This window comes from Opisthocomus hoazin, chromosome 6 (assembly GCF_030867145.1).
Source record: "Opisthocomus hoazin isolate bOpiHoa1 chromosome 6, bOpiHoa1.hap1, whole genome shotgun sequence".
Taxonomy (NCBI): domain Eukaryota; kingdom Metazoa; phylum Chordata; class Aves; order Opisthocomiformes; family Opisthocomidae; genus Opisthocomus; species Opisthocomus hoazin.
In genome coordinates this window covers 62,929,749-62,956,380 of record NC_134419.1, presented here as the reverse complement: position 1 = coordinate 62,956,380, position 26,632 = coordinate 62,929,749, and the positions used below count along the sequence as shown (strand labels likewise).

The 26,632-nt window shown below is 40.1% G+C and overlaps 1 protein-coding gene across 3 annotated transcripts in view; it reads right to left on the bottom strand.

Moving 5' to 3' along the window:
* Positions 1–10,079: 10,079 nt before the first annotated feature.
* Positions 10,080–26,632, bottom strand: part of DNTT (DNA nucleotidylexotransferase) — a 149,996-nt gene continuing 133,443 nt past the window's right edge. For all 3 annotated transcript variants that reach the window (XM_075423510.1, XM_075423509.1, XM_075423508.1), the window contains one exon: positions 10,080–11,306. In XM_075423510.1, the coding sequence (XP_075279625.1) occupies positions 11,220–11,306 (87 nt within the window). In that variant the 3' untranslated portion in view covers positions 10,080–11,219. The remainder of the gene's footprint in view (positions 11,307–26,632) is intronic.

Here is a 26,632-nt window from a genome sequence, read left to right as displayed (position 1 = left end):
CAAGTGCAGAAACACTCCTACTTAGTCACACAATTACATAACCTTGTCAAGCTCCATTTTTGAAGCTGTATGAACTCCTCAGCCTTTCTACCCAGCTGTGAACTCCAAATCATGTATCTTTTAGTGGTTAGAAATATATAAAGATTACTATTTTATCTTCTAAGTGCTGGGATAAGATTTTTATTATTTGCTCTTTTTTCCCTGATCTTGCAGCCACCAATTTCTGGAATATAATCTACACTTCCCGTAGCACAGAAATCACCCAGTCTTTACAAATGGAAAGCTTTCTTACTATTTTCTATTATATCTTACTGCATAGCTTCCTGAAGAGAAAAAAACACCGAAGCTGACAGAAAACTTATGATAATAGTGTTTGTATATATAGCAACCAATACATGAAATAATACTACTCCTGCTAGAAAGGCTTTCTTTATTTAATACAAATGCTTCTGAATTGGTTTCACAGAAGTTTATGACTTCAGAAATGATGGCAACAGAATTTTTCAAAAATCCCTTTGAATTAACATGTCAATTTTGGAAAGAATGCAACACAAAAGGCAATATACCACAGAGCAGTATTTTTTGCTGCACAGTCACAAAGGTACTAGAATCAAATGCCTGCAACAACATAAAAAAAGTAGCTTGTTTTTCAAATAAGTGTGTTTACTTACTACAACACAGCAGACTGGTGGCCTTCGGACTTACCCAACACATGATCTCTCTCCCCATAGTCAGTCTCCAGCTGCAGGTGTGATTGATCCTGATCAACCCAGGGACAAAACATTTACCGAAGGCACTTAGGATTCTGGGGTATGTAGTTCAGTAGCCCCCACAATGCAATGTATATGGCTTGTCTGTATTTCCAGTAGTGTTTGAGAATATTATTTGTTTGGAGGCATTAGGTGAAAAATAGTGTTAGATTTTATGAGTTGCCTATAACACACATTTATTGAAGAAGTCATTAAATATGTTTTTAAATAAAGTATTCTGAAGGGGTTTTAACAGCATTCATGTAGGAAAGCCTTTCCTAGTTATGATATAGCATTGTGTGAGGTGATATCAGAGCAGAGAACATTCGGCTTTAGCAGAGCACCTTAGGCCAGGGTGGCACAGTACATTTTCACTGTATTCCACACATCCTTCAAATGAGGAAAAGACCATGTAAACTGCAAGAAGCAAAGACCAGGGAGAAGATGAGGGACAAACAGAAGCTGATTAATAGTTTGTAAGGTTTGTGGATTTAATGTTTGATGCTTAGGCTGGCATTTATTTTGGCCACCACAGAATCACATTCTAGCTACAAATCACCATAAAGTCAAATATAGGAAGGAAGAGCTGAAACTGCAGAGTGAAATGGAAATGTGGAATGAATGACCTGTGTAGACAGATTTGGGAATCAGAGTACCAAGAGCACATGCTCCTAGAGCAACCCACTTCATAGACACCTGAGCAAGATGTAAGGCCACACATGCACAATAGCAATATGGCCAAGATATAGGAGATCTGAAGAGACTTCATTTCCCCATTCAAAGATCCAAATTTTTAGTTAAAAACAAGCAGACCAAATCCAGGGTTGGAATTTCACAGACCTAATGTATAATACCACAAATCATACAATAGAAGCTGTAAACATGCATGAGACAATTCATACTAAGCAAATGAGATCCAAAAGGGGGAATACTAACCATGACTGTGAACTGATCTTTTTTCCGAGGGAGAATCATCAGCTAAAACAAGTTACATCTGATGCATCCTGATTAAAATAAAAGGCACCTAGTATATCTACACAGCATACACAGCAGGAGCAAAGCTTCTTTGGTCCTCTTTGTAAAATGAAACATTAAAAAAACAACAAACAAGAAGGAGGGCTTGACATGTATATGGAAATCAGCTGAATTTAGAAGTGGAAAGCTCTGAATCTCTGACTCACCTATGCCTATACACATGACATTTTTATGGATATGGCCCCTGCTGGGCCCTTAAAGGCAAAGCCAGCATCATTGTCTCCTAGCTAGATTGACAGCCATGCCAGCAGAAGCTTAACCTCTATGGAAGGCTTTCAGAGCTCCCTGTCTTCATTTTTTTATGTGATTTGTTCAGCTAACCTTTTATACCGAGGACTTAGTTATTTTAACCGCAGTTGCTGAAGGAAACTGTATTATAGAACGAAATAGTTGTTCAACAAGTGAAAGAATACTTTTCATACTAAGGTATAAGATGGCCTCACCTGAGAAATCCAAACAGTTCTGGCCATAAGTGATAGAGTATATAATTCACTTGGGCATTATAAGGTATGCAGATCTTTGAGTTTGGTTTTATTTAAAGTTCTGGAGTTATATATGCAAAATAGCAGCAGTTCTCAGATTTCCAGTAATTTCCAGAAAGTCTGTGGGGCTTCAAGTTTATAATGCAAGCTGTATAAATGTTTAGGTTGCCTGGATTTACAATTTTGTAGAGTTGAGTAGATATAATAAGAGTTTCCTTTAGTATATTATGCCACCTAGCTTCACTGATGACGTTAACTACACTATTACCCACCAATCTAAATATATCTCGTTGCTTTTGCCATAAGAGATTTGTAGCAAAGCATTTGTATGATTGTGTATTTGGATTTGTTCATTTGTTTTTTTAATGACTACATTACTTTGCTTGTACATTGTCTGTTCTACCACATTTATCACTGGAAATGGGTATTTTAGGTATTGATGTTTATCACATTATTTGGGGTATTTGACAAATTACCACAAACCATGAAAGAGATAGAGTGCGTTTCTTTTTAACTTTTACCTGTGTCCTGGGTTTGGCCAGAACAGGGTTAATTTTCACCGGAATCCAGGAAGGGGCACAGCCGGGGGGTGGGGGCTGACCCCACCTGGCCAAACAGAGCCCGGTATTCCATACCATGTGACGTCACGCTGGGTTCCGGTGGGGGGGGGCGGCGCGGCGGGAAGGCACTCGCGGCTTAGGGGGGCGCAGCGCTGGTCCTGTTTTGGGAGAGCGGCTGTCTGGGCCGTACGGTTCGTTGTTGCGATTTCTCCTTATTTGTATCGTTGTTGTTCCTGTTTTCCCTCTGTTTGCTGTTCTGTTAAACTGCCCTTATCCCGACCCACCAGTTTCTGCCTCTTTCTTTTCATTCTCCTCCGCACGCCGGCGGGGGGAGGGGCGGCCGCGTGGCGCTTTTGTTGCCGGCGGCAGCCGAAACCAAAACATTAATTGGCGCCCAGACGTGGAGCGGGGATAACGGCAGGGCTGAGCAGCGGGTGTTAAAACTGCTTTCTTAGATTTTGTTTAATTTTGTTATAGGCATTTTTCTGTGTTAGTTAAATAGTCGCCGGTAAAAATGTTGCTGACTTTGTTTAGATGGCTGTGGTTTTTGAACCCTTATTTGCAGTATGTGTTTACTGTCATGCTGTTCATCATCACTGGGAAAAGGATTAAGATGATGATTTTGCTGTACTGTACGATATCGACTTATGATATGATAACATCACTGTGCATGAAATTAGTCTTGTATTTGCATGCGGCACTGCGGTCATTTCCGTACCTCGGATCCTATGTCTTAGATTTTGTTAATAATCAAACCCAGTCTGTGGGGAAAGCCGAAGGGGATACCTTCCCCCACTCTTTCGCCCCCCCCCCCTCTCCCTCAGGCTGGTCCTAACTGCTTTTGAGAATTTCGAGTACCCGTGGGATGCTCAGGGCAGCACTCTCCTTTTGTTATGCCTCCTGAATGGGTTGCAGGTTTTGTTTAGGGTTAAGCAAGTCGTTAAGAACATCGTGCAGAGACCTGCCCCGGGGCTGGATAGCTGTGAGTGGCTGGGTGTGTGGGACAGCATGGGCAGATGTCTAGAGCAGTGGGCACCTGCGGTGTGTTTTAAACTCACCCCTGAACAAATACAGAATCCGGACAATCTGGTAAAATATCTGAAAAAAGTGTGCTGCCACCCTGGGAATTCCAGAGAGACACAGATCACCACAACGTGCTGGGGTCTGGCCCACGCCTACCGAGCCCTGTTCAACACTGTTCAGTGCCTTAAAGGGGAAAGGGGGGGAAGCGAAGCGGCAGGCGCTGCAACTGGCGCTGCCCCCCCAGCCGGCCCTGCAGCCCCTCCAGCCCAGCAGGCAGTCACAGCCCACCCGACCGGCACCACGGCTGCTGCAGCCACAGCTGCAGGGTCTGCCTCGGTTTCCCCGGCGGGCACAGCAGCTGCTCCAGCTCCAGCTGCAGGCAGCGCGGCTGAGCCCAATGACCAACCTGTGCCAGTAGCAGTCGCCCCCGTAAAACTAAAGAAAGATGCAAAGAGAGCAGATCGCTCCGGGAGGGATGACGATGAGCCAGGGTCATCACGGGAGATAGAGACAGAGATCATCACCTGGTCCCTGTCCCTGGGCGAGCTGAGAGACATGCGGAAAGATTTCAGCCGCCACCCAGGCGAGCACATTGCCACCTGGCTGTTGCGGTGCTGGGATAATGGGGCCAGCAGCTTGGAATTAGAGGGCAAGGAAGCCAAGCAGCTGGGATCCCTGGCCAGGGATGGGGGCATTGACAAGGCCATTGGGAAAAAGGAACAAATCCTCAGCCTCTGGAGGAGACTTCTGTCAGGCGTGAGGGAGAGGTACCCCTTCAGTGACGATTTTGTATGCTATCCTGGCAAGTGGACCAATATGGAAAGGGGTATTCAGTACTTGAGGGAATTAGCTGTGCGGGAGCTGGTTTACTGTGACACAGACAATGAGCAGGTACCCACAGACCCAGATGAACTCCAGTGCTCACAATCCATGTGGAGGAAGTTTGTGCGGAGTGCACCCTCCTCGCATGCCAACTCACTGGCAGTTGTAAACTGGAAAGGTAAAGACGCACCAACAGTGGACGAGGTGGCTGTCAGACTCCGCCAATATGAGGAAAGTCTCTCTTCCTCCCTTGTATCAGCCGTGGAGAAACTGGTCAAGCGACTAGACAGGAATATGTCCTACTCCCCACCTGTACGGGCCAGTGTCTCAACTATTAGGGGCAGGCGTTTCTCTGCTCAGGAGAGGGAATACAGAGGCTATACACCCCGGGGCACCCTGTGGTTCTACTTGAGTGACCACGGAGAGGACATGAGGAAGTGGGATGGAAAACCCACCTCAAGTCTAGAGGCCCGAGTACGTGAGTTGCGAGGTAAAACAATCACCAAAGGGGATTCTGTTAGGAAAAGTGCCGCTCCAGTTTCCAGAAGCCAGCTCTCCAGACCAGGTAGACAGTTTGACCTTGATTCCGATCCTCTGGAGGGGACCTCCAAGTCATTTTTACAGAAGGTGAGTCCAGCCAGTTTGCAGAGGTGAAAGCCATCCAGCTGGCTTTAGACATTGCCAGTCGAGAGAAGTGGCCAGTGCTCTATCTTTACACTGACTCTTGGATGGTGGCCAATGCCTTGTGGGGGTGGCTGCAGCAATGGAAGAAGAACAACTGGCAGCGCAGAGGCAAACCTATCTGGGCTGCCCCATTGTGGCAAGATATTGCTGCCCGGCTAGAGCAGTTGGCTGTAAAAGTCCGTCACGTGGATGCCCACGTCCCTAAGAGTCGGGCCACTGAAGAACATCAAAACAACCACCAGGTAGATCAGGCTGCTAAGATTGAAGTGGCTCAGGTGGATCTGGACTGGCAACATAAGGGTGAACTGTTTATAGCTCGGTGGGCCCATGACACCTCGGGCCACCAAGGAAGAGACGCGACATACAGATGGGCTCGTGACCGAGGGGTGGACTTGACCATGAACACTATCGCACAGGTTATCCATGAATGTGAGACATGCGCTGCAATCAAGCAAGCCAAGCGGGTAAAGCCTCGGTGGTATGGAGGACGATGGCTAAAATATAAATACGGGGAGGCTTGGCAGATTGACTACATCACACTGCCACAAACCCGCCAAGGCAAGCGCTATGTGCTCACAATGGTGGAGGCCACCACCGGATGGCTGGAAACCTACCCTGTGCCCCATGCCACTGCCCGGAATACCATCCTGGGCCTGGAAAAACAAGTCCTGTGGCGACATGGCACTCCTGAAAGAATCGAGTTGGACAACGGGACTCACTTTCGCAACAGCCTCATAGACACCTGGGCCAAAGAACACGGTATTGAGTGGGTGTATCACATCCCCTACCATGCACCAGCCTCTGGAAAGATCGAACGTTACAATGGGCTGCTAAAAACCACTTTGAGGGCAATGGGGGGTGGGACTTTCAAAAATTGGGATACCCATTTAGCAAAGGCCACCTGGTTGGTCAACACCAGAGGGTCCACCAACCGGGCTGGTCCTGCCCAGTCAAAACCTCAGCGCCCAGTAGAAGGGGATAAAGTCCCTGTAGTGCACATGCGGAACATGTTAGGGAAGACGGTTTGGGTTAGTCCTGCCTCGGGCAAAGGCAAGCCCGTCCGCGGGATTGCTTTTGCTCAAGGACCTGGGTGTACCTGGTGGGTAATGCGGAAGGATGGGGAAGTCCGATGTGTACCTCATGGGGATTTAATTTTGGGGGAGAATAGTCCATAAATAAATTGTATAAAGTTAGTTGTTAAATAACCCTGTCACTGTCTGTTATCACTGTTATAATTGTCATATTTTGTACCAGTAGTAGCATAGTAAGAATTCTCCAGATTAAAGAAGGATGGACTTTTTCGATGAAAACCTAGCAGAGCACAGCAATGATGGAACTGGACCTGGTTTTCAACAACTGGCATCCAGCAACTTCATCAAGATCAACATCTCCTGCAGACTGTGGGCACGGGCCGCACCAGATACATCAGCCGTGAGCTCCGGATGCAGCAAGTGACCGCCCATCACCACACATCACCTCTCCCGCCATGGAAGACCATTACGACAGATGGAGCCCGAAGTCATGGATTAAATGAACTCAAGGGACACTTTAGAGTGATGATCCATAGACTAAGGGAATGATATCTGGAGACAGGAGAAGTGGTGGTGATCAACTGGACAATGGGGGACCTGGGCATGACGTAGATGGTATGGAATAAGGGGTGGATAATGTCCTGGGTTTGGCCAGAACAGGGTTAATTTTCACCGGAATCCAGGAAGGGGCACAGCCGGGGGGTGGGGGCTGACCCCACCTGGCCAAACAGAGCCCGGTATTCCATACCATGTGACGTCACGCTGGGTTCCGGTGGGGGGGGCGGCGCGGCGGGAAGGCACTCGTGGCTTAGGGGGGCGCAGCGCTGGTCCTGTTTTGGGAGAGCGGCTGTCTGGGCCGTACGGTTCGTTGTTGCGGTTTCTCCTTATTTGTATCGTTGTTGTTCCTGTTTTCCTTCTGTTTGCTGTTCTGTTAAACTGCCCTTATCCCGACCCACCAGTTTCTGCCTCTTTCTTTTCATTCTCCTCCGCACGCCGGCGGGGGGAGAGGCGGCCGCGTGGCGCTTTTGTTGCCGGCGGCAGCCGAAACCAAAACAACCTGTTCTTCCCAGAGATAGAGTCACTGATCAATTTTTAGAGAATTAGTATGTAGATGCTTATAAAACCAGTGATTCTTCTCCTCTTACTATATGCTGAACTGCCTCGGTATAAAAGCAGGGGAGGAGGGACAGACATTTTAAAAATCAGCCTTCAGGGTCTTTACAGCTAAATTAGCTTGATACAATTTATTTCTGAAGAAGAAGCTACCAATAACTTAGCACTTTATTTTCCTCTAGGTGCTTTAAAAACAAAGTCTATTAATCTTTCTAGCAATTTAGGAGATATTAAGTGCACTGATCTGAATTTCTCTCGTCTTCCTCCTATTATAAACATCGGTCTGCTTTTTTTACAAGTGTTTGCCCTTTTCCAGGCCCCCAGGCCTCACCTGTCCTTGATGAGTTCAGAAGCGTCATTACCATTGACTCCAACAGTTCCACCACACTGTAGGGAGTTTCCAGTACTCCCATGGATCCAGAGATGCTCAACTGATACAGGTTTTCTTTCCTTTAGCCTGTTCCACCCCAGTTCTCCCATATGACCTCTATGTTTTCTAATTACAGGCAGTTGACTAGCACCACCAAGAACAAATGAAATCATTACAGGGCTGAGACTGTTCAGAATTGTAGCAGTAGATTTAATTGATGCAAGAAGCATCATGTTATGATTCAGAGTTTGTTTACTAAAAACAGAGTTTATGCTTTTCCTGCTCTGCCATTGCATACACAAGAAGTTTGGATAGTGCTGTCAGGGTTGATCCTGCATACAGTAGCTATGATAGTGACTGGGGTACCGGCTGCTTCACTGGAGGGGGGGCATAACAGAAGCTCTCTTCATAGTCCAACCATCCTGGTCATCTAATCTGACCTTCTGCTTAATCTAACCCCTCATTTAACAATTCTGTAATTTTTTATAATACTTGATCGAGTGAGTAATCCTGTTTTTCATTCTTTGTAAAATATATTCTAAGAAAAACTTACAAAATTCAAGGGAAAGAAAAGAATAAAGTGATACACTGTTTTCTTGCAATCTTGAAGGAGCTGACAGAATTTGTGTTTGGTATCTCCTCCCCCACAGGTGGTATAGTTATAAGTGATGCATAGGCAGGTAAGATGAGAGTTATGAATTTCAAATGTTTATTTATGTGGAAATCAGAATGTTTCATATTTCTTCTGTGGCTTGACGTATGCAGAAATAGCACAACCGGAAAGTATATTTTCTGAGAAATGTTGGCCAAGTAGTAAGTATATTTAGATAAGGTACTGTAGCTTTTGTTCTCTTCCACTAGGACTGAAAAATGTCATTGCTACTTAAGTTTCAGCATCCTGATGCAAAACACAGAGAAGGTGCTTCACACATCAGCACAATAAAGCAGGAAGCAATGCCAGTGCTTTCTCGTTAGAGCAATTCAAAAAACAGTGTTATATTTTCAGCTCAGTTAGCAAAACTGCACTTAAAAAGGACAGTTTTATTGGCACAGGCAAGAATAAAGCTCTATGCTGTTGTCACATTTTTCTGCGCTTCTGACTGAGGTTTTAGAGTGGTTTGCGATGCAGTTCTCCTAAAAGCCCATTCCTCATTTGAACAGAACAAGTAACCAAAATCAGCATACTTTTGCTTAGTATCAAAACTGTCATGTAACTATATCTGTTAAAAAAAAGTCTTGCCAACATTTCTACTAATGGCATCAAATTAGGTTTAAATTACAGAATTTAAATTGCTTGTAACATAAAATTAGGATTCTCACAAATTATGGAATGGATGCATAGCATAGCATGCATTTCTTGCAGTAAGTCTGATAAAGCCATTCTGCTTCAGCTTTTGTTTCAGGTTGTTTGCTAAAGCTAAGGAAACCTCCCCACTACCTGTGAGCCAGATGGGTGTGTTTATTGAATGAGGTCCTTGTAGCAAAACCTGATCCTTTGGAAATAGGCTTAATTTTCTTACAATCACTTTTGGGCCAGATTCTGTAACATTTTACTCTTGTGAATAAATGCATAATACTGAATGAGAGTATTTTTCATTAATAGAGTAGAGGAGATAGAAAGTGGGATGCATAAACTGTATCCTACAAGATCTGGGCAGCAAATAAATATAATTTAATGTGAATTGATATTTTCAAAGTGTTTGTATAGTACTGAGTCTAACCACAATAATGAATGAATACATTTCACAAAAATACAGCTACTACCTATTTTAACAACCAGAAAGAGGTGGTTGCATATAAAGCTGTACATTGGAAGTTTTGTTAATACTTGTCATATCCTGTCTACTGTACTAACAAAATCATCTTTTGGGGAAGCGGCTTCTCAGAAGTTCTTATTTATTTTTCTCTTACCAGCAATAGCTTCGGCACTTGCACTTTAAGTCATTCATCCTGTAGTTAAAAACCTTTTCAAAACCTTGGCATATTTTATGCATGTGTAGAAACTTCAGGTTGACATTGCCATGGAGTATTGCCATTGTTTGAATATGGGAAGCCATTACTGTCAGTAATCATTGTTGTGCATGGCCCTGTCACTGCCATTGTTCCCCTGCCATGCCAAGATATGAAATCAGCCTTAACAGGGAAAAGAAGTTCAGGCTTTTAAGAAAGAAAATTATTAGACCAGTCTTGGTGTTCTTAATCACCTTTATTCTACAAATGACAAACAAGTGGTCAGTAAGTAACTTTGTGTACTAAAGCACTAAATGCCCTTGTTCATTAAAACACAAATACATTGCAAATTCTTCGTTATCATTACAGTCGCAAGAGCTACCTGGAAATTTTCTGAAACAAAAATATCCCATACGATTACTTTTTTCAGAAAGTCTTTCACATCTAAGATGAATTTCTGACCAAAAAGAGGCAATACTATTCTAGAGCAGCCAATAACCAAACAGCTTAGGTAAACTTACATTCCAATGCTTATATATCTACTAATCAATAAATTTCCAGCTATCTAAATAGAGCACAGGCAATTAACAGCTCTCACCCCGGGGCAGCCACGAGCCTGAGTTAAAAAAGTTGTTTTCGTGCAGGTTATAATTCAAATTCCTGATCGAGGACCATAACATCACCACTGCAATCTTCTTTAGTCCAAATCAGTACTCAAAATTTACAGTATTTTTTTCCTCACAGTTGAAGTTTTCAACTGAGTTATTCCACTTTTACTTTACAAAATCCCTTCCTGTGAAATATTTTTAACTCTCATTGAATTTTCAACTTGTTTATGGTTTTTGTAGACTGCTGTGCCACCTGCAAAAATATTATAGCTGAAACCTCAACTTGCCGAGACTGCCAGACTAATTGCTGCCCATGTCATTAAGCTTTATATGCAGCAGCAATTTTATATATGGATTCAGCAAAATACTTATGAAATTCAGTTAAAGATAAGCACACATGTCAGTAATTTTTGGACTTAGCTCAAATATTTTGTGTTTTTAGGTATTGTCATAGCTGACAGTATTTTAACAATCAACTATTATTAACAGGAATGTTAAAATCCTATCACAAGCAAAAATCTCACCAGTTTCAAGTTTTCCCCCCAAACCAAGCTCTGTCTCGTCACTCCCATGTAGAAGCTTCAAAGACTAAAACAGAAAAGACTGGAAAGGATTCAGAAGAACTTAAACTGTCCTTTTCTAGGAACATCAGCATGTATAATGGCTTCTAACATATTTTAAAATTTTTTAGTAGTCATAGAGACACGTATAATGTATGTATCTGAATCTGACTGCAAGATAGGCATAAAGAACCATTGGTGTCAACTGATGAATGAATACTGGCAAATCATTTTAAGCATTCCTTTCCCATGGTTCGACATAATCCAAGCCAAGATGTGCAAAGATTTCTTCCTCACTTCCAGCTTTGAGAAAGATCCTCTGTGAAAGAATTAAAAAAAAAGGAGTCAATAAAGATGGAAATTTCAATTGATGTTTTTTTGCTGTTTAAAAAGAGTTAATTTTTGACAGTTCTACCCGTTGTACCCTCTACAGAATACACTGTCTTTAGCTTGCTGACCTTGAAATTCCAATGCTGCTTGATGCTTTCAGTTCTAATGACTAGTTTGCAACTCTTTGTTTTTATTTATTTTTTCAAGACTGTGTGCACAAGTACAAGGACTAGAACTCAAATAAAGCCTACATTTCCCTTTGATGAGGGTCAATAGATGACTTTCTTAATAAAATAATCAAAGTTTTTTAAATTAATATAGTAATATTCTCTATAAATGCATTCAAGCTGATTTAATGGTTACACTGATTATGTACAGCCAAGCATTAAAAGCGTCAATGCTTTCCAAATTTCTAATACTTACAGAAGGCTTATCTGAAAAGGCAAAATATTCCACCCGGAAAACCAAGCTGAAAATGGGGAGTCAACAACTGCAGTTGGGTTTTTTTACACAAACACTCCTAATGAATGTTTTACAGTAAAAATCAGGGGGTTTTTTCATATATGGGCTTTTGATAACACACGATAGTATTCTCGGAAAGGAACCACCCACAAGCCTTACCTCCCCTAAGATGACTGATACAGTAAGGTGCATAGCCTTATGCATTTCTTTCATCACTGAAGCATAATATTAATTTTAAAAACTGCTACATTAATTACATTAACTACATTAATATTAAAACACTGAAACCTCACTGTTTAGAGGAATTTGGAAGCAAGAAAGGACTCATTTCTATTGAAAAAGAATACTTAATATTTCAGCAATTCCTGAATCGTTTGAAGTTTAGTCACAATCAGTGTTCAGCTCTGAACAAGCTCAAACTCCAGCGTAATGAAAACTTCAGGGTTAAGGTTTAATAATCTTCTAGATTTACTTTCTACTGTGAAAGAGGAGAAGCTGTCTAGAGAACTACTCATTGATGAATTCCACATAGGGAATCTTGGGAAAATCTCTGACTACCATAAACTTTAGGAAGAGTTGTGCCAGCACTTTGCTTTCTCAGCTGCCAAGCACTGCCTCCAGGAGGGCTATGCTGCCCAGCATACCCATGGGAAAGGGTCAAGAAGAGAAGTCCGTAACTAGATCAAAGCAGGCCCATGGTATGGTGGAACAACTTCCGGCACCAAAGATTCACATCTCCTTCTTTTTCCTCTGTGTTCTCTCTTTCTCGCTCTCCTTCACTCCCTAATCTGGATGCTGCTTCCCTGTCTCTTACTCCCATTGAGATCAGATAAATCAAGGTACTCGGAAAGCAGCAGGCAAGCAGATTACTGGAACAGGTGGATTGTGCTTCTGGTTACTGACACTTCACTCTTTCACCTTTCACCCCCCCTGTTACTTATCAGTCACCAGAGATGAAAATCAACACTGGTAGGAAACACTTGGGGATGCAGCTTGGCCAAGAGCTATGGCACCAGGGCATGTGAAGGCTATGTAATGCTGTTTCTAAGCTGCTGCGTCAACGGAAGGAAAGCACAAAGAATGGTAACAAAGAACAAGCAAACCCACTGACTCCAGGGCAGCCTCATGCTGTCCCTGAAATATGCTTGGGCATCATCAGTAAAATTCACCTCGTCAGCTGATACTCCCAGCTTACTGTTGTTCTCCATCACTCCCTTCCAGTGCCTAATCCATATCTCAGTCCTGTCACAAGCCACAGTTTTGCCAAGGCATAATGAAAAACTGAATCCCTGAAGTGAAATGTAAAATTAGTTTTCAGCTGGACTCAAACTTTATTAAGAATTCAACCAAATCAGAAACCTGTTTCCATTTCATTCTAGGGGTATTTGAAATTTGAAGTTCTAAGTCCAACTCTACAGAAAAGGCCCATCTTTCACTGATACAGCTCAGCTCCAACAGCTGGAGTAGTCAGGCTGGCAGCTTCTCTAACAGCTATTTTTCAGTGCCACAAAGTAGAATGAAAGCCAGTTTAACTGTGCTAGAAAGCTTGTGAATTGAATGGTAGAGGTTGGACGCTGCTGAGCAAATAGAGCCAGAGTGTTCCCACGAGTTTGGGAGGACAGAAAGAACAGAATATGATGTTCTGATTCTGCTCCTCCAGAGTTCCCAACCAGCAAAGCAGGTAGTTAAGAGCAGTTCTGGCCGATACCTTCTTGAATACATTCAAAGTTACTAAGTCATTTATCTTTCTTAGCAAATTATTGCTCTACAGTGAAGTCATATGGAACATTTTCACTATTTTATTTGGAGAGAGTTTGTCTTTAATCAGACAAACACAGCCTTAATAGGCAAATAGTTACAGTCAATGGTAATGATGGCAACATGAAGTAATGTGTTCTGTGTTATTAGTAAAAATATATTACAAAATCAGAAAGTAACTTAAAATTGTCTGTGCTTCTGTAATGTCCTGTATCTATACGTACAGTGCAGTATTCACAAACAGTGCCTTGCCATGCTCAGAAGCTACTTGCTTATCACATTAACTGCTTGGCATTTATATTCCCCAGATTTGCATTTGCAGAACCGCTGTGTATCAATTGCACTTTACCCAAACCCAAACCACTGACATAGTTTTTCTCACTGAGGTCAGCAGACTGGATTAAGCTCTACTACAAAGGCATTGATTTTAGGCTGTGATATATTCTATGTGGATCAGAGATTTGTTACTAGAGTGCACAGTAAAAGCACTTATCAAGGTATATGAAGTTGTTTTAATTCTCCTGTAATGAATTCCACTTATATAAAATAATTTTCATATCCAAAAACACCATATCAGAAATTTGAGGGAATAGTTTTGCTCATTGCTTCAGGGACTTTTTTTTTTAATCAGATCAGGATTTTATCCTCTACCATGAAGTTCGCAGCATATAAATATTTAGACTCTGGGACAGTGTCCCAGACAACTACAGAGTATTGCTGGAGCATGAAAAGCTGAAAACAGCCACATATCCGTAATGAACTGACAGTTCCAAAGTTGTGTCTGCAATAGCAAAGGTCGCTTATAAAGCAAAGACAAATAATGTTGCTTTTTCCTAGTAAGTTCAAATGTCAGATTCTGGAACAAAAGGAATCTGCAAGAAACACTGTCCTGGGGAAAACCGATCCTTTTTCACACAGACAGGACTAGAAAACATGGTAGAACATAAGGTACTGAACAGAACAGAAGAAAAGGAAAGAAGACGTTGACAACTGCCCATCAGGTAACAATGCTCGGGATATTTTGTTCTTGAGCATTTCCTGGGAAGACAGAATTTTAGGAATTTTTTTGTTTGGTTTTCTTTTAGTATTACTAAGAACAAGAGAGGGCAATCCATACATTACAGTACCTTACTGCAAAAAAGTAAAACAAGAAAAAACATGTTGCACTTGGAGACAGATATAACAGATACTCTTTAATAGAAGCTCTTCATATCTCTGGCACCCCAAATTGCATCCCATTTCTTTTGTTCTGTCACTTTATGTTTTTCTGCAAGCAAAACTCATTTCATTTGTGTGACAGGGAAAATTTCTAATACAAAGTATCTGATGCTGAATAACATTCTCAGTATCTACAAGCCATGTTTCTAAGTGAATCTCTAGCTGATATCTGCCAACTGCTTTACCAATGTAAGGGTTATTAATGTTAATCATAACCTATGATTTTGTTTCTTTGTCAGTCTATGCAGAGCTTATACAGTGATGCAAGTTTGATTATTGCATTCACTACTGTTCTTTCCTCCTCTTTTCTCTTCTTTTTGCTCAAAAGAAGTAATGAACTGCTTGCCAAGTTGTGATTTTTTTTCATCTTCTTAGTAATATTCAGCAGATCCAAGATATGTCCAGTCAACATCAATCAAACTTACAAAAAACAGTGCTCTGGAGCAGCTGGTATCACTCTGCCCTTGTCCCATTTAATCAATTCTGTTATTTCAATAGATGTAAATATTACATTTGTGGTTGCAAACATGACCATTAACTACACCTCATGTGGAACAGCTGCCATCCAAACGTTTTCTTATGTGAACTGCTACCTCTTACTTTTCATTATGATGATTAATGATCAATAATACTTTTGATGAAAGAGAAGCAGAGAGTGAAGGCACAGAGCTAGCATTGCTTGATGATATCCTAACTAGCACTGCCAAGATTCACATAAATGTTATACTACCATTGTCACTTGGTTTCATCTCCCATTTCAATATGATGAAGCCAGCAAAACAAAATCATTACTCAATGAAGTAGAATTCTAGTTTTAGTTATATAAATCAGTATTGTCCAACAGCATGTTTCTTTTGAGGGGCAAATACTGATTTTACTGCTTTTGTATATATGTGATCTAAATAATCAGAAAAAGTTGAATGCACTAGAAAGTACCTCAGATCCCTTTTTCTCTTCCTTTTTTGGAGTACTTTCATGTGTCTCTTTAACCTGCTTCTTGGGTAGTTCAATGTAAGTAGGTTGGCCCTGTGCATTAGATAGGAAATCTTAAAATATGGTTGGTAAATTGTCCCGTAACGATGCAGAAGAAAAGATCCCCAAATCAGAGATTACTGGAAATTAGTGTGCGCAAATTCTTGATTTTCATAACACAGAGGATCTTAGTGTGATATGAAAATTTAGGCCACTGGATATGCACTGTTCGTGTATTAAGCAACCTGTACTTTCAGTGAGCCTAGATCAATTCTTTAGGCTTTTGAAGTGAAACTATACTGTTTAGACACCCAGCCCACACTTGCCTCTACTGTGGTCATTCATCTTCCTTTCCACTGTTTGGTCAGGAAGGATAAATACTGCAGTGATAGCAACCGCCTGACTGCACTGAGCAACACAGTACTTTGCTGAGGTTGCCCACTCAGCAGACGTAAAAGCTGTTGCTATGCACACAACTGCTCTGCCAGCTTTGTGTACACAAAGTTCCTGAAGCCAAGTGCTCTCCATCAATATTAACTCAACCTTCTTGAAAGGCACACATTCAATCCGATTCCAAGTAGACTGATATCAGACTGCTTATTACCAAATTGCTTGGTAATAATAATGTGTTGCAAAATACTAAACTGAGTAATCAATTATAATTGAGTAATACTACAAAGAACTCTCAGCCTGTCACTGTGGCATTTCATTACTACTTTCCCCATCTCAAGATGAACTTAAGAAGTTAGTTTGAATACAACTACTTCAAAATAAAAGCCAGTAGGACCATGTAGACAGTATCATCGATGAAATGGGATTTAATTGTTCTGAACTAGCAGAATCTGCAGGAGAGCAAAGTACTCCAGGTTTGTATGTACATCATATGTACATGCACAACCCACCATTCTGAAGATGAGACACATGGTGGAAATCTGATTCTTTTCTTTCTTTAAATCCTTATCATGCTTGGTATTAGCTGAGAAACTGGAATTAACTATGAAGTTTCCTAGTTGGTTACTGGCCCAACTCCAGTTTATACGTTATTTGAGCATTTATTCTTGAATAAGTCTAGCAAAATTGTGCCCTTTTAAAGACCAAAGAATTTCCTTCCATATCGCATTTTTCCTATTCTTTTCATAGAACGAACTTTTTATTTGTTCTGCAGCTGTAATTCAGAAAGAAGGCAGTCATACTCCAGTGGATTTCATTATCCTTTGGAAAAATACGACATTGTGTAGGAGGGACACTCCCACCTTTTGCAGAAAACCCTGAAGGGCCATAATCATGAAGGTCTGTCTGGACTCCTTCTGACATACTGTTCCATCAAATAAATTGGGTGGGGGTGAGGGGGAACGGATGGCACAGAATATTGCCAACAGTATCTTGTTAACAAATTACAAAACTCTTTGATACAACTTTGCTTCTAGAGAAGTATCTGGGAATGTCACGAACATACACATTTATTCTAACCTTTTCTCTGTATACTGATAATGTTGCATGCTTTAAAATGGCAGACTCTTACACAGGGTAGTTAGGGATTTTCTAACTTAATTTTGGTCTTCTCTCACTAATTTTTGTATTAGTGTTTCACATGTGACATACACTTACATAAGTTTAATTACCTTAATATTTGCTTTCCTTTTTGAAATTATTAAAAGGGAGATATAACAGAAATATGATTGTATCTAACTTCGTAATATTTCCAGTATACTGAATGATAAATACCAAACTAAACTCCCATCACTTTACAATTGGAATTATCACTGTGGCAGTAAGCATGGCAATGATAAATGAACAACAAAAAAGAAGACAGACTGTCATTTGCAAGCTTGGAACTTAACTGTTCATTGTTCTTGGACAGAGTCCATTCTATAAAGAAGTTTGTGGGTAAAGTCAATTGTAGAGGAATGATGGTAGCAACAGGACTTGCTTAATCAACCATAGTAAAAGATACCACAATGCACCTTAAATTTGTCTTACACAAGTATTTGTCACTTTAGTGACATCTTCACATGTCATCACTTAAGCAAAGTCAATTAAAGATTTTTAATTAAAGATACTAGGGACTAATGCAGAGATGATGCTACTTAAATTACTTGCAATAGCTTCCAAGATGTGAAAGCACTTCTCTAGATATGAAAGGCCACTGCATTCAGTGAAGCAGTACGCCGTAATACAAAGGACCTACGATTTACTGAATATAGCAAGACAGCTTACTAGATTAAAAGTGCAAAGCTATTAAACTGCTCACACTCCCTTTCGCTCTGATCCCATTTGCTCAAATAATATTTGCACCCTGTGAAAAAATATAAACAGCGGTTAATTAAATGAATAAAATGAGCTTACAGAAAGAATTGTGAAGGCAGAAACATAAGTAATCCATCAAATAGAAAATCCTTTTCACATGATTAGCAGTGGGAATGTTCACATATGTTTACCTGACTCGAGCACTACCCTGTCTGTTCTCTGCCACTGGGCCATTTCAAGTGTTGATGCACCAACACTGGACACAGGTTGCACCAGTACTGCAGAGGTTTTCAGGAAGATGCTGCTTTTAATAAATCAAACTTTTATAATGTATATCTTATAATGTAGGTATATATTTCATTATTTTATGACTTCTGATTTTCAGATTATATCGACCAAAACTCCTGCTTACCGTGAGGAAGAAATTAAGCTGAGCGAGTCTGATCGTTGCATCAAAAATGTCTGCACAATCTTGTGTCCACAAACCAATACATTGAAGTCTTTTTGTTGTAACATTTCCTGCAATTCTTAGATTGACTGCAGCTACCTTCTGTACTCAATAGTCATATTTTATTGAGTTCAGACCAAGATTCTGACAATAAATGGTTATAGAATTAAATAATTTTTCATCTGTGAAAATGCTAGAAATTACAATAATTAGAAATAAAACAAACAAGTTGGAATAGGTGCAAACTGCTGTCACGTTTATGGGAGAATTTCTATAAAAGCTAAAACAACTGTAGTGAAATTTTTCTATAAAGGTAGCAGTAATATGTAAAATTTTTTCTTGATATACGGTTATTAAATGTAATATGTGACAATAGCTAATCTTAGCTGATAAAGTTTTGGTAAAAAACTATTTACATTAGAAAAGCATGCATCTTTCTGGATCAATTTTACATGAAAAACTTCATATCATTTGATAATTCAATTCTGCTACATGGATTTTGCCAACTGGAAGTTAAAAGTCCTTAGTCAGACACCTACTGGTTTATATCACTATAATTCCAGTTCCTTCCAATTTTCGAGAGTTAAATGTTAGTTCCTGTGACTGACAGTACACACATTCAGTAAGAGGAGAAAAGAGAGTTCTCAGTGCAAAATTAAAGACAGTCCAACATCACAGGCTTTTCATTTGACTACAGTGAGCCGCATGGATTTCTGATGAACCTTAGCCAACAAGCCTTATGGAATCATACAAGTTCATTGCTGCTTTTCACCTGGGAAGCCTGCTCTGCCTTACTAGCCTGAGTATCTCCATTAGCTCACAACCAAATAAAAAAAACACGTTCAAAAAAATAAGGTCACAGAAAAGTCAACCTCTGACAAGGAAAGCATATTTTTCAGACAAAAAGTCAAGTTCCAAGGCCAACCCCTGAATGCGATGAATGCAGATGTCTAGGAATTCTTGGATGTGACAAGTACAAGGACCACTATCAAAGAAACTGAGTCAGGAAAGCCCAAGAGAAGACAAGACAGACAGGGAGGACATATGTTCTGTTTCACCTACTCACATCTCTCAGAAAGGTCATTCTGTGGAGAGGTAATCAGATTATACAGGCTGATTGATGAAAAATTATCCAAACTCACTCCATGGCACAACTAGTTGGATGTTTTATTTACCGATAATTAAGTTATTGCAAGTTCCAAAATAAACACTTTGAGTTTATTATATTCTTGATCCCCATCAAATTAAATTGGGTTTATCCTGGAATTATAAGTATGGAGAAGCTAGTAACATTCTCTAAAAATAAGTGAAAAATAAAGGAGGAGAGAGGGACAAAAGGGACAATGTCAGCAAAAGACCAAAAAAAACAGGATGGAGGAGAGTGTTACTGAACGATTGACTTGACATGACATCCTAATGGTACCTCCTGTGCTAACACTTATAATACTGAACATGCTGTTCTGCAGTTCAGCATTTTTGTACGGAGAATGCAACACATATAACAGGTCAGGGAGGTAAAACTGAAGAAAATATTGAAATTTTCACTGGAATTTTAGTTTAGATATTTGTGAATTGTTCTTTCAGGTAGTTGTTAACTCAGACTAAAATCCCTAATAAAATTACTCAGAACACTTTACTCCAACCAAAATTACAGAACCATACAAATTTACTCCAGCTGCCAGCCAGCCAAAAGGCAAGCATGACAGGGTGCCTAGACTAGAAAGTAATGGAAAGAGAACGTGGGGGGAAAGCAGTAGTCTAGAAAACTTCTTAGGAGCTTAATAAAGCCCTGCAGCAGATTGAATAAAAAACATTGACTTGCTTTTGGTTTATCCTAATGGATTTCTGAGGGAGTGGGTTTCTGAGAAGGTGGTGCAGGTAGTGCCTGCAAACTGACTCAGAAAAAATAGCAGCTGCAAGGGAGGGTGAGGAAGGATGTTGCAAACTCCAAGTGTTTCAGTCACTTCCTGTTCAAAACTTGTTTACTCGCAAAAAGATATTCCCACCTTCCCCATTACCAAAAGAAGTGATTTCTTGCAGACAGAGCCTTAACTAGGCCAGCTAATAGCTCTGAAAGGTATAAGCCACAAGGTTTGAAGAAACCTATGAGAAAATGCATGAATACTCTCTATAGCAGTAGAAAGGAACAGATTTCAAAGAAAAGAAACATTTTGCTGTGATTGCTACATGCTTGTGTCTATATTTGAATTTACTAACTTAGAGACAAGCAACGTCACTTGATTCGTATTATTTATAATAATAGAAGAGATGTAAGCAAAAGCTAGCATCTCTCAAGCATATTTCTTTAAAATCTTCCCTGAATATCTAGCTCCACGCTATTTTCCACACTTACCATGTTGAATTTGAATCATTGAGCAGCACTCTAACCAAGAGAGGGCTGTGACTTTATTTTATATGTCAAAAAGGAATACATGTGGTACTATATAGAGTTTTCCACTAAAATAACCTACAGGTGCCCAGTGCTGCCATCAACGCTTAAAAATTATTGATTTCAATAGTAGAATTTGGTGACATCAGTGTTCACCTACAGGGACTAGGATTTTATTCTCTTTCAACAGCTTGATGTGTACCTCAATCCGTGTATTTATGTCCATTGATAAAAGGGTGCAGCCCCTGCACCGGGATTTCCATCTGTCATGTTCTGCCATGCAGCTGATTTTCAGCATTGCAACCAGCTCCACTCTGTCTTTACTGACTTGCAATGACCAAGACAAAAACATACTTTGCACACACTGTTCGGGAAGCCAGCTATTTCCTTCCCTATGCTACTGTTAACTTTACAAGAAATAATGTTGTACAGCTTCGGAAAACGTAAATCTGCTCAGAGCTTCACTGTAGCAAATAGCTTTGCAATTTTACACCAGTTACAGACCCAGAATTGCATAAAGCAACTGTACAGAAAGTGTTACAGAAGATCCATAAATTCCTGCGGTACACTGAGCGATATGAGGTTGAGTGCCTTCAATTTACAATGAAAGTATGGGAATACAATGTAACATCAATCCACAAAACGGTGGCTACTTCTCTGAAATCATTACCTGACTCATTAGGGTAGACAAAGCGCTAACAAGAATGGCTGTAATCAGCAACTTCCACAGGGAGCTAAATGATTTTCCTCAGTTTATGAAGAGGGAGGGGAGGGAACAGAGGAAGCAGAAAAAAAAAGGAAAGAAAAATCTAAGTAAGGCAATTTCCAGATAAAAAATCCTGCAATCCTGTCATTATATAAAAGGTTTCAAATAACTGTATTTGATGATTATCTTGTGTAGTACAAACGCTATCAGAAAGTAGCATGGAAAAATGAAACTTCCTCATGGTCCTGATACTCGTACTGCTAGCCAGTCTCAGAGGGACAGCATCTTATTCCAGCACTAGTCAGTGAGACAACGTTCTCAGAATAAGACACTGCTTCGTGAAAAAATGTGACAGAATCAAGCCCTAAGGAACTGTGTAGTAATTACTCATAAGTATATTTTTCTCTGAGTAGTATTTATCTTCATTATGGTCAACAAACACTTTTTACATTTTGTGGATTGCAATCTTATCTAAATATCTATCTTCCAGTACTTTCCTCAGCAATACAACTAACAACTTTCAGATGTTTTTTCCTTCCTTGATTTTCCCAGTCTTTTCTTGTTCGTTTTCTTGGAGAGGTTTTGTTGTAAGACTGGTGTTGATGATTTGTGTTTTGCTGGTAATTAGACATTTTGCTAAATATTGACACTATGTTTATGAATGAGACTGTCAACAGTACAAACAATTTACAGATAATTAGAACATAAATGCTGAAGTACTAATTGTGCTAGAAATATGAAGTATTTCTTCAAGTTCAATAACAATATTCCACAGCACAATGTAGACACTGTGCATTTTCGCGTTGATGGCATCACAACAGTTTTCAGTAGCAAAAAACCTGAAGTGCCTTTGACATTATATTATCTCCACATGTAAGTTTCATGTTTACCTGGTATTTTATGTAGTAATATTCACATCACCTTGCCTGCTTTAAAATAAAAACTAATCTGTTCCTAATCCAGCTACAAATAAGATGATAAATAAATCAGAGAGAAAAAAAATACTCTTTGAAATGACATTATAACAAACCATGATTGAAAAAGCAGTATTACAAGCATTACCCATTGACTCAACACCCTCAGGCAAAATCATGTGTAATGGTATTGATGCAAAACAGTGCAGTGGAATTTATTCTAATAATTCTAGGCATGAATAATTTTTGAAGGTAATAGAAGCCAGAACCATAAATCTCATTTTTACCACTGGACATGTCCTGTGCTTTTAATGAGAAATACCATACTTGAGTATTTTTTTTACAACTTTTCTCTAACTCTAGTTATAAGTTTATTCCTATTAAATTTCTGAATAATAAAAAGTAGATTCACTGAAATAAAATAGAATAGAATATTCAGGCTAATGTTAGTATATTCTAGGCAGTTATCCTGTTAACTATTTCATAACATGGAGTAACAAAATGTCTTCAAGATTTCTACATGAAAAGTACTTACTCCAAGTACCTTTCATGAAGGAGAAGTTGCTGAAAGAGCTGACACTTTGAAAAACAAAATATATAAAAAAATATTATCTATTGACTTCATTGAATAAGCACTTTTTTATTTGCTAAACTTTCGTTTGTAAACAAGACCTTGCTGTGCATAAAATGGAACAAAAGAAAATTCTCTGTTTAAAATGACAGATGTGCAGTTAGTTGTTGCAAAACACTACATAGTTGTGCATCCAATCTCCCATTATAATTTTAATAATTAAAAACATTCTACAATAAATAAAGAGTATGATATATTACCATGCAGACTACAACAACATGTTTTCAGTTTTGGGCACACAAAGTGAGAGAAACTTGGAACTTCCTATCTGACAACCCAGGCAATAATTTTAACATGTTAAATAGCACATTGTTGTAAACATAGACAGAACAAAAACTTGCTGCCCTCTGTAGTTCTCTGACAATCTGTATCCTATCACAAAGTCACTGAAAAGGTTAACAGGGATTACTTCCTTTTCCACTTCAGCTATTTTGCTTTAAGTCTATGTTATTTACAGTATCTTTAGCTTGTCAAACACTGTTGAGTTGGCTGATTGTACCTTTTTTTATAAAGCTTCATATGAAGGATTAAAGCAAGAAAAGTGCAGAATCCTGGATTTTATGAAGTACAGTGGAGTGTAAATTATATGGAATTATTATGAACAAACCACTTCAAAAGAACATTATTGAGATTGCAAAATCAAATACCCCATAATTCAATTTTCCTATGTGTATGCATAGCGACTTCTTTTTCTTCAGAGAAATACTGCTTCCTTCAATTCCTGTAACATACTTAGGCTTCTTTCCCTGGGCAGGAAATATACTGTGCCCCAGGGCTAACAAACCTTTGCTGACAGCACTGACAGCAATCTGGGGTTGCAGGCCAGTTGGGGATCAGTCAGTCTTAGCAAGTTGAGCTTTTACAATCTTTATCTGTTCTAACTCCCTTTCTTCACTACTTCTAAAGTACGAAGTTGTAGCCTTGTTCTCTCCCCTCAGATTTCTCATGCAACTTCAGGCTCTGCTCATGCCATATCCAGAGTAAAGTGAGATAAACACAGTTTACTTATTTAATTGGGGCAATTGCAAGTTTACCCATTTCTTGCTGCCAGCTTAAAGCATTTGCCTGACGAATTTAATTTATTTTCTAGTACATCAAACTTCCACTCATATCTCTCCCCAGTCATTCTTTTTTCATGCCTCCTGTCAGCTCAGTCTCTTCAACCAACTCAGATTCTTTTCCACAATGCAGCTGCGAATCAAATACAGCCTTTCCTCCCTTTTGCTGGGAAGATTCATTCCCCGTCGCTTTGTCCAGCCACTCCGCACTTCCTTGTCTAATCTGTACATCCACCACAGACTTCCCATTCTCACTCCCACTCCATACCCCACTGTCCCCTCTGGCTCTTGGCTCTTTCCTTTTCCAGCTTCCTCTCTACCAAGCTTCTTCCCCATCGATTTCTTTTTTCTTTTAACAGGAAACCTGAGACTATGTTATCTGCCCCACATTCAATAACTTCCCAAGCACACTGATTGAACAATTGAATTCAGACACTTGAAAACAGTTGGCTCTCTACTGCCCTAGAAATTAAAATTAATTAAAAATATAGTCAAAATAACTTATGCATTTTGAGAGCTCTCTCTTTTCATTAGCAATACAGGTTTTACTGAACAGTTCAGAAAACACACCAAGCAAAGGAAACAACAATTTGGTACATTTTTATTTGTCTTAGATGTACAGCTTGCTATTACAAAGGGAATAAATTTAGCTAAATATATACATGAGTTGTATGCAGACTTTGTAAAAATGAACTGTCTTGTGCTATATGTGAAACATTTAAACTGCTAAGAGAACACTGGACAAAAGCACACTTTGGAAGAAAATACATATTTATTTTTTAATCTACCAAGAGGTAAGAAAAGTAGACTATTTTATATCTTAATTTTTAAAGATATACCAGGTGCAAAAAGAACAAATGCCCCAAATCACATACGCAATTTCTACTTTCCTGAGAGAGTGAGAAGAATTGGAACATAAATGAAAGTATGTGCATCTGTTTACAATGACTCAGTGTTTAATTGTAGTAATGATTGTGTGAACAAGTGATCACACTGGAAATCTATAATATAAACTTTGGAACTTTGTGTTTACTTTAGCTTTAATCCAGTCATTACTGCAGACATCTAAAGCAAACTCTGCAGCTGCAGCATGTTTAATGCATCAAGATGTTCTCAAGGCTGACTGTCTTACTATTATAACTTCACAGTTTTAGAGCAGCATCTGCCAAAATAAGACTATAACATACATTTTTTACAGAATCATAAAAAATGTCTCTCTGTGCAAGTAAACTTCTGCAGGCATCTTTTTTCTGTGAAAGGTGGTGTGGAGCAAATGTTCTCAGATGACACAAGAAAACTGATTTTGAGACTGTAATCATTGAATACACTGTTAAGCACATGTGAATATTACACAGTCCAGCGGAGGGCTACAAGGATGATGAGGGGACTGGAACATCTCCCCTACGAGGAGAGGCTGAGGGAACTGGGCTTGTTCAGCCTGAAGAAGAGAAGGCTGCGAGGGGACCTAATAAATGTTTATAAATATCTGAAGGGTGGGTGTCAGGAGGATGGGGCCAAGCTCTTTTCAGTGGTGCCCAGTGACAGGACAAGGGGCAATGGGAACAAACTGAGGCACAGGAAGTTCCGTCTGAACATGAGGAAGAAATTCTTCCCTCTGAGGGTGATGGAGCACTGGAACAGGCTACCCAGGGAGGTTGTGGAGTCTCCTTCTCTGGAGATATTCAAGACCTGCCTGGACAAGGTCCTGTGCAGCCTGCTGTAGGTGACCCTGCTTCGGCAGGAGGGTTGGACTAGATGACCCACAGAGGTCCCTTCCAACCCCTACTATTCTGTGATTCTGTGATTCTGTGATCTTCATGTAATAAAAAGAGTGTACGGAATCATAACCAGCTCTTCTTCCCACTGTACATGTTTTTGAGAAATAATGTATTGGGCAGTGACAGAAAAGAATCAATGCTTGGAAAACAAAGCTGGCGGTTCATGAGGAGACCTGTTTACAAAGATCTGGGAAGCACAGGCAACAGCATAGCCATCTGCAATCATTCGGGCTTCCTCAGAGCTGTTTCCATCCTCCAAGCCAAGCCACCATACAAACGTAACTTTTCCGACCGATGTGGTCAATGTCAGGTAAGACTTACTTCAAAATAAAAGTTGCTGGCTAAATGGCATGCCAGAACACAGGCTTAAACTCAGCTAGAGAAAACTTTGAATGTCATGGGGGAGGCCAGAAGTTCAAGTATGTTGCCAGGCAAGACTGGATGGGCTGCCTGCTGCAAACGCTATGGTTTGTGAAGGAACTACTTGGGCAAAAGATGGGTAGTAGCAGAACTCAGCAAACAGACGCACACCTTTGAGCCAGAGCATCAAAGCATTACAGTAACGTAATAGTCATTTACCTGGGCTGCAACCACAGACTGGATTTGGCTTTACAGATATATGCAGCTACAGAGCGGGCAAGCCCTGCCTGAAGAGTCAGTGAAGTGTTTTCCTAAATAGAAATGCTTTCTGCAGGCAAGTGATTAAAGACTGTGCAATAGTGATGATGACTATT